General features: G+C 39.2%; 1 protein-coding gene across 1 annotated transcript; it reads right to left on the bottom strand.

Annotated features, from left to right (window-relative positions):
* Positions 1-373: 373 nt before the first annotated feature.
* Positions 374-8,536, bottom strand: LOC119339605. The gene is made up of 14 exons (XM_037611595.1): positions 8,387-8,536; positions 8,009-8,270; positions 7,439-7,664; positions 7,166-7,337; positions 6,916-7,089; positions 5,887-6,126; positions 4,129-4,187; positions 3,862-4,027; positions 3,522-3,558; positions 3,111-3,442; positions 2,879-3,010; positions 2,652-2,797; positions 2,325-2,396; positions 374-715 (listed from the first exon to the last, which is right to left on the bottom strand). Exons 1-14 carry the CDS (start codon positions 8,534-8,536, stop codon positions 613-615), a joined length of 2,271 nt encoding a protein of 756 aa, XP_037467492.1. The 3' UTR covers positions 374-612.
* Positions 8,537-9,359: the final 823 nt, after the last annotated feature.

The following is a 9,359-nucleotide window of genomic DNA, read 5'->3' as shown; positions in this document are numbered from 1 at the left end:
TGGGTCTCATGTCCCGTCTTCACTATGCCGCTTCCCCAACGGTCTGATTCGGTATCGCTGTTGGAGGAGGAAGAGATGAACTTGGATGAGGAGGAAGCGCATAATGTGGCCACCCAGCTCGCCGAGGAGGAGTGGGATAGCTGTGACGTGCAAGAGGCTCTCGCCCTCCTATGATGAGAATGTCCCTAATCGACTTTTATCCCCCTTTTAAGAAATTTGTAATGCAATGTTTAGTGTATTTAAATGTTCAATCCCTTCAACTGAGTTTATGACTATTGAGTTGAGGCAACCGAAAAAAAAGGCCACAATATGGCGACTCAGAATGCCTCGATAGCCTCCATGATATTGTGAAGTGTGCTCCATACACCTTATGAAGGATGTGAATATAGCGACTCTGCTAGTCTTGCGTTACATCTACAATGAAGTCTATGCCAACCTGCAGCAACCAGCGGGCATACAAAAAAAAGAAATAACAGTACTACAGCACTAGTAACAATCAACTAGTACATCTGTGCGCCATATACATATATACCACTTTGACAACATAAAATCCTGCACCAAAATACTCGCAGTCCTGGATTGGCTTTGCTTGGCATGAAGGTTTTGGACTTCCTATGATGCTGCTCTCATGAAATCGACGTCGCTGCTGCTCCCACCTTGTTCTTCATCATGTATTTCCATCACTGATAGTTTGCTCGAATGTGCAACCGCAACCCTAATAGATAAAAGGTCATGTGCTTTACATGTCTGGCATTATAGGAATTGGAATAATGTAAAGGACTACTTCCACTGTTCTGAATTATAAGTTGTTCTAGCGTTTTTCTGATTAGGATGTATATAGACGCATTTTAGTGTGCTTATTCACTAATTTCACACTATAGGAAAAATAGATGAAGCCGAGTATGAAACATACTCGGCAAAGAGCATTTTAACCACGGCGAAGTGTAAGCCAAGTGTTAGACTCGGCTTAATGCATTTGGGCTTAGAGATGTAAACCGAGTCTCACTTATCGAGGACTCGACTTATATGTAAGTCAAGTGTAATGCAGCCGCACTGGCGGAGAAAGTGGGATCACGGCCGAAAGCACCTAACGAATGTGCCACATGGCCATAGGTAAGCCGAGTGGCTTCTAAGTCATGTGTCAATAGGAGTTTACGGCTTATAGAAAAGCCATCCGTTTGAGACGTAAACCGTGAACCATGGGCAAGCCGAGTGCCCTATTGGAAACACGACTTATGTTTAAGCCGTCTGCTACCCCTCGGTGTTCTGCCACAAGCCGGAGGTCCACACTGCTGCTACATGGCACATATAAACAAGTATTCAGCTGGCTCACACTCGGCTTATATCTACACCAGCATGTGCATTTTGGCCCCTGCATTTCTATAAGCCGAGTGCTTTCTATCGTCTGCACGGCTTACACGCATGTAAGCCGACTGCATTTACTGGGCGATACGACGTAGTTATATACAGTTATACACTGATGGTTTTTTCCTGTGTTGTACGCCTTATAGAGGATAAGCCAAGTGTAATAATTGACTTAGATGGCAAACTGCTTTTTTTTGTTTATTTGCTGCACCAGCCCTGCAATTGAAACAATAATGTAAAAGTCCAACTCACGTGTACTACTCTAATCATTGTTTGCACTACATATAGTTTGTGCACTGCTAAGCAGAGTGCAATTTATCGGGTACTCGGCTTATAACTTGTACCATGCCGTTAGTGGACACCATGATGGCCACATGGCAGTTAATTTTGCCATCCATCTACTGTAGACCGATTACTTCTGTTGTGGCCTCTCGGCTTACTAAGAAATAAGCCGAGTATATTTTATAAGCCAAATGTTTCTGCGTGACTACACGGCTTATGTAGAAGTCAGCTGAGTATAGTACCTACATGTTGTTGTGTGTCCCTTTAACCATACTCGGCTTACGTGCGCCATGTGTCCCTTTATCCATACTTGGCTTACGTGAGAATAAGCCATGACCCTGTGTTTTGACACTTGGTGACGTGTTTTTTTTTCTGCAGTCTAACTCCATATATAGTCCATATTGAAATATCAAAAATATCTTATAATAGTGAATCGAGGGGGTAGAACATATATATAACAAGGCAGACAAAGAAGCAATGATCTTAGGTAGTACTCGCTCTGTTCATAAATATAAGATGCTTTGGATATCTCAATCTAAACTGCACACGGACTAAAATGAGTGAATAAATACACTAAAATGCGTCTATACACATCCAAATCAGAAAAAAGGGTAAAACATCTTAATTTTTGAACGGAGAGAGTAACTTTTTTAATAAGAGCAGGAAAATATGCTTACCTTTCTGATCCCATCAAACATGCAAGACCTTTAACCCCTGATAGTCCGCCAATGTTAAGTATTCTCTTGAGCCTGGGCAATACCAAGCACTCACTAATTTACCATAAAGGTTAACTACATCAAAAGCGAAAAATGTATTTCCAAGTACACTTGTCAAACCGGCATTAGCGGTGACATTTTAGTTACACAGTCCATGATAGTACTAGTTGTTCCAAAAATAGTTGTTCCAAAAAGGATGATAGTACTGGTCATTTGCGATGCGTTGTAGGGGAAAGTTGTGAAGGGCAGCTGCGTGTTTTTCGTAAGGCCATACTCTCTAGTAATTACCTGAAATTGGTGGAGTTCCACACATGAACAGCACCATCACTTGTACCTGTGACTAGAACCGGAAGATTGGGATGGGAAACGACATTACTAACTTCAGAATTGTGAGTCAGTGTATGAACACACTTCTTCTTCTGCATGTTCCATACCTGATTCCAAAAATAAGGTATGAATTGATAGAAATGTTATATGTGTAATGTACTACTGGATTTTTGAATGAAGTAGTGGACCTTGGCAGTCCTATCAAATGAGCCAGTAACCAAATACTGCCGACCATCACGTGTGAAGAAATCGAGGGAGGTCACGGCTCCCGAATGACCACACAGAGTATACTTAGATTTGGACCAACCAAGACTCCAAACCTGAATGCCAAATATAAGAGCTTGCAATCAAGTATAGTACTACAAATGAAACGCTGCTTCAAACTTTTTCTTAGCAAAGAAAAAAGAGAGAAAATAAAACCTTTATTGCCCAATCAGCCCAAGCACTAGCAAAACTGTTGGTGTCCGTTGGGTTAAATACCATGTCACAAACTTGTCCCGAGTGTTCCTCAAATATTTGTATACAATTCCAGCCTTGGTCCCAATCCCAAAGCTTTATTTGTGTATGACATCCTGACAGCACATACGGTTGGGTTGGATGAACGGCTAGTGAACAGAAGGCCCTAGGACAATCGTGAGCTCTAAAACTCCTGATTTTTTGCATTTCGTTTTCATAACTGTACACATGAACAACACAATCATATGAAACAGCCACCATCCATCGCTTCCGTGCAATAAATTTAACACAACAAACTGCAGTGAGAACGATGATCATCTTATTAGCATGTATGGTGCAAGAAACTTATATTAACAAAGGAGTTAGACAGCTTACCTCCTTCCCTTGAGACCTCGATCGAATTGATCACTTTCTGCCAGTAAACAGAAATGAGTCATTTGTTAGTCCAATACAAATAATAGAGTAGTATATTTGTCAACGACAATTGGTCTCCTGATGATGACCCATTACATTTAATCGCCGTAGTTGAATCGAAATACTACCGGGAGAAAAAAGGTATATGGGGTACTGCTTTCTTGGCTGTGGGCAAAAACTTCGTTATTATGGTACGGCTGCCATTGGGCAGCGGCCATAACCAAAACATAGACCTTTACTTGTATTTGGCACTCAACAGAAACTGTACTTATTTTGAGACGTCTGCATAAAAAACGTCTTATATTTGCAGACGGCTAGGGTTGCATGCATCACTTTGATGCAGAGGGGCATGAGGCAATAAATTTCTTTCTTTGCCTAAAATTCTTACTGCTGAAGCAATAAAATAACTTGCCTGCGGGTTATAGTTCCATATCTGAACATGCCCATGTGAGCCACTTGTTATAATCCTGTATGATATGACGGTATTAAAAGTGGGATATCACATCCAGTGCTCTCACCTCAAAATAGGTTTAAATATTCAAATACCGACATAATGCTAAGCACTTACAATTGCTCTGTCTGATGTGCATCTATGGAATAGATACGTCCAGCTGCATCTTCTATGATCTGACCAAATGAAATTCATGTCAGCACTAGAGAAACCACGACCAAGATTTTTTTTTTGGAAAAGGAGTATGACCCCCGGCCTCTGCATTAGAGTGATGCATTCAGCCATATTATTAAATAAAGTGCAGAACACCACCACCAAGATGGATGAGAAACAAAGAAAAAAATGCCAAAATGAATATCTGTATCAAAGGTGGGATTGTCTACTCCATCGTAGATGCTGGAATCATAAGAGAGACAAAAGAAAACATCACTACAATTCAGGTCGTCACTAAACCAGCTTTATTCCAATGCGAAAACGCAATTGGCCCCACAAATGAACGTAGCTGTGATCTCTTTATTGATCATCTTGAATCATCTACTCCCTTCGTCTCATAATATATATAAGAGCATTTTTTACACAACACTAGTGTCAAAAATGCTCTTATATTATGGGACGGAAGGAGTATCTAATATAGTACTCCCTCTATTTTTATCTACAGTCTACAAACTCAGATTACAGGTATCAATGTAAAATTTAATGCCTTCTTTCCAAGTCAGGTTTTCTCCATGTTTACTGGGATAATTAATACACCGCATGCAAGCAAGGAAACTTAGTGAAGTAGCTGGTTGTCAGTATGACCGTGTGCATGCAAGTATTAAATAGATTGCTAGTACGAGGAAATATCATTAATTTTTGTCTCGATTAATACTGTTGGTGGCCTTGTATAGATGTAAAATGTATATTCCATAGTGGCCTTGTATAAGTATATTCCAATGCGACAACACAATTGACTTCTCGCATTTAGCACAACAAAAATTGAATTCCTCACAGATTAATTTAGCTGAGATCTCTTTATTGATCATCTTGAATCCTCTATCTATAGCATAACTATTGACTTTCCTCATTTAGCGTAACAAAATTTAAAATGGCATTGAGTAATCTTCAAACTGATTGGTACAACAAGATTTGGCTATGTTCTATCTTTTCATTAATAAAAATGTTTCTTCATTAAAAGAATGTTTCTTCTCCATATATCGTGGAAACTCCACCCATTCTAAAATGCATCACGTATTATGTTCCGATAGGATGAGTCTTGGACCAACAATTAATCTATTAGTATATATTACCTGACATAAATTGATTTCATTAGATTCGTATTCTAAGGTACTTATTTGTGGTCAAGATTTTGAATTACGAAGGTTAATTACATGGTACATGGTAGTAGTGTATATGTTGGTCAAAGGCTTGTCCTGACGAAACTTAATACACAATGTGTTTTGGAACAGATCGAGGAAGTATCACTTTTATTTCATTTTTTCAGGAAAATAATACTTACCATGGCCCAGTAATTAACTATGTTTCATTAGGTAAAATAGGATGTAAGATCATATGTTATAGAGTCCTAAATTCTGATCAGTTAGGGTAATATCAGCAGCTAACTGGATAGTTGAGCCAGCATTGGAGTAACAATAGCAGACAATTCAGTGCTTTCGGGTACATTACATTGTAGGTACAATTTTGTCCAAACAAGGGTGAACACCCCTAGTACAATTTTGTCCAAACAAGGGTGAACACCCCTAGTAACCAATTCTGTCCAAACATGGTAGGTTTTATAATATATGATGTGATATGTTTAGTTAGGAAAAGCCTTTTAGCAAAAATGGTTTGTTCGTATGTGGTTTACATAACATGAAATTAGTATCAATAGATGCTCACCTCAGGCTCAGTGGTTCTGTCTTGTGCTGCCTGTGGCTCACTGGGTGCCTTTGTCCCCTCATGAGAATACTGAGTGTATGTGCTTGACTCTATTGTCAGCATTGGTGACAAACCCTCATACATTGCTTCATCTACCACTTTACCGGTTGTTGCTTTATTGATCAACATGTCTTCAGTGACACTCGGGGGCGTGATATCCTTACTTGCAGTAGTGTTTAGTAGCATCAACTTGTCTGTGTACTGTTGCATATATATACACACATACATGCACACAACTGATGAGATATGTCAATAAACAAAATTGAGACTCGGATGGTAAAGTTTGTTCTTGTTTGATTTGATACTTCATGGAAACAGAAAGCGAAATAAGCATAGTATGCGTATAATAGGACTACTGTAATATAATTATATTGTTGTACAAGACACTACTGTAAGCAAGGATCCCACAAAAAAAAGAATAACATAAGTTCCATCTTCTTGATTTGCGATGGTAATTCCTAGATTCCTTTTCTTTGAAGAGAAGCAAAAGAACATAGGACAGTTTGGTGTAGATATAAATAGCACTGCTATGGTGTAAGCAATTTGTTGAGTTTCTCCACAGGATCGATCGCATCAAAAAATCACAAACACACACACACACACGAAAACTTTAGCCAAGGATACGTCTCGTACCCTAAACTCTCTCTCTTTATTTTCTCCTTTTCTTCAACTCAGGGTGTCACAAAACTCATGCGACGTGCTGCATATAAATATACGCAGGACCGAACCAACCAAAAGCTATCCTAGTCGAACTAGTTGTCCTAACAGTACATGGACAGCCAAGCAAAATCCTAGCCAGACTCAACTTGGTGAATTTCCTAATCTAGTCAAAACTAGTACTGACTCCTCTCACGTGCACAACTAGCTTGGATGCCCCAATACTAGCTCGTGTGATGCTAAGACACTACATGTGTTTGGATTACTCTAAAAGATTCACGTACATGTTTTCATACAATTAAGTTTGCACGTCATATGAAATGCTCACTATACCTGGTCTACTGCATGAAGAACCTGGATTATATCCTTTGCAGTAGGTCTTTTCTCCATAGCAGGGTCCACACATTTTAGGGCTATGGTGACACACTGTTCTACTTGTTGGCTATATTTTTCCAGTGGTTTATAATTCAGTGTGGAATCAAATTTGTTCCTCCAACTTCGAAGTACCTACGCATGCATTTGCAAAAGTGAGCTAGAATGTTGGTATATTATAGATGAAAAGGCAAGATCTTTTTCATCTTACTTTCACTATGTAATGCTGACAAGATGTAACAATACACTGGGGACTATCAAGCTGGAAATATGGATAGTCCCGACAACCTGTGATTATCTCTATCATTATAACACCCAAGCTGAAGATGTCAGCCTTCATAGAGACAACTCCATGGATTAAGTATTCTGGTGCCATATATCCACTGCAACATAATACATAAGTATCAGGTACTGCTGACGTAAACAGAGAGATGCAAAGCTGGTGAACAGGGAAAATAAAGGAGATGTGAAAGGATTAGTTTACCTTGATCCAGCACGATGATGAGTAAAAGTTCTTGATTTCTGGTTGCCAAAGATCCTTGACAAACCAAAATCCGCAATTTTCGGTATCATTGTGGCATCCATCAATATGTTTTCAGGTTTAAGGTCTAGATGAACAATACGACATTCCTCATGAAGGAAATTCAACCCGCTGCAAATTCCCTTGATAATCTCATATCTCATGTTCCAGTCAAGGACCGAAGATTCATCTGTAGAAATTGATACACACAAGGAAATTCTCAACATGTCAGCCCATTCAGTGATTACCCTTGTGGTACTGGAACAACACTACAATGGTGCGAGCTTAGTGGTTGAAAGAGGGGTTATGACTTGTAATGCACACGCTCTGCCCCAACATAGGTACGAGTCCTGTTCAGTCCAAATTTGTGTGCATTCTTTTGTATAATAAAATAGCTAGTTTCTCAGATGCATCCTCTTTTTCTTTCCATTTTGGCATAGATGAAACAAACATAGTTTGAGCTATATTGTAACAAACTTCATAAACGATAAAAAGTAAATAAGAATATGTAAAGTGTTTGGTAATTAACCATACCATAAATATATGTGTGAAGGCTTTTGTTGCATACATACTCGAAACAAAGCAACCTTTTTGGCAATTCTGCCCAAATGAAATCCCCACTTGGTTGCTTTATCGTTTCCCAACTTGATTCAGCACAGTAACCAATAAACTGTACCACATGTCGGTGCTTGATCTCCATAAGAGATCTGACTTCATTCCGGAATGTTTTATCATCCAAGAGATGTATTTCAAAAAGCTTCTTCACAGCAATGATTTTCCCACTCTTGAAAACTCCCTGTGTTTTAAGTTAAACATTTGTTCACGTACTGTAGTATGTGTGCAGTGTCTTTGAATAATTAATAAAAACTGTTGCTAATATTTGAAAAGTAGAGTTAGAAAAATTGGTCATACCTTGTAAACCACTCCATACCCACCACTTCCAAGTTCCAACTCAGTGGAAAAATCACATGTGATGGCTTTCAAAAATTCTAGTGGAAGAACCATTGGCGCTGCGTTTGAATCATGTAGCTTCTTCTCTAATTCATCACGCAAGCTAGGCATTCCTGATTCCAGAAGAACTATTTCAGACGAAACAAGAATGGCCACTATTTTGACTATTCCACGCAAACCAACTAAAATGCAGATAGAATATGTGAGCAAGAGAAAGAAGCCAAGTGACACACATATAGGCCTGTAGCCTTTTTCTGTTCATTGATATTACTCGTGTACAAATTTGATGGATTTATCCCTTTTGTATATGAGTTAATAAACATTTAGTAAGCAATGCAGGGGGAAATGACTAATGGCATCGACAGGCTATTGCCTTGTGAAGATAAAAAAAATTCCATTATTTAAGTTTGAAGGGATCCATATCCAATATGCACACTGGTCTACTAAGAGAGATCTATGTCTCGACAACTCAAACCACCTCGTCTCCATGTTACCTTTGGTATATTAGGCGTTGTACAATGGGAGGTGCTTAGGGGAGGTGCTTACAGAAATAAACCAGGCTTTTCTTAAGCACCGGTGCTTATTTGTACAGGATAGACGCTTAACTAAGCGTCTCTTCTGTAGAAATAGGCACCGGTGCTTCAGGAAAATCCGGTTTATTTTTTTAAGCATCTCTCTAAGCAGCTCCCATTGTACAAGACCTTAGAAGAGTAGTCATCTCCGAGAGAAACGGGCAACCTACCAGTTACACTTAATTGCAAAAAACCACCACATTTTCGGATATCGTTTGTCAAAAACTACTTGGTCTCTAATCTATCTATCTACTACCCCTATAAAAGTACGAAGTGTGGAGATCCAAATTCATCTTGTCCATCCATATAGCAAAACCTACAGCCTAAAATCATCCAAACATTAGAGCATCCCCAACCGCGTC

Source organism: Triticum dicoccoides, chromosome 7B (assembly GCF_002162155.2).
Source record: "Triticum dicoccoides isolate Atlit2015 ecotype Zavitan chromosome 7B, WEW_v2.0, whole genome shotgun sequence".
NCBI lineage: Eukaryota > Viridiplantae > Streptophyta > Magnoliopsida > Poales > Poaceae > Triticum > Triticum dicoccoides.
The sequence above is the reverse complement of the archived record's forward strand: the minus strand, read 5'-3'. Positions and strand labels throughout refer to the sequence as shown.

Excerpts from the sequence above, each read along its gene's own strand:
- LOC119339605 (XM_037611595.1), bottom strand. The coding sequence starts at position 8,536 with ATGCCTAGCTTGCGTGATGAATTAGAGAAGAAGCTACATGATTCAAAC. Across the intron at positions 4,188-5,886 it reads ACAGAACCACTGAGCCTGAG|ATCATAGAAGATGCAGCTGG; the intron begins GTGAGCATCTAT and ends TCATTTGGTCAG. Across the intron at positions 716-2,324 it reads TGTTTGATGGGATCAGAAAG|GGTTGCGGTTGCACATTCGA; the intron begins GTAAGCATATTT and ends TTTATCTATTAG.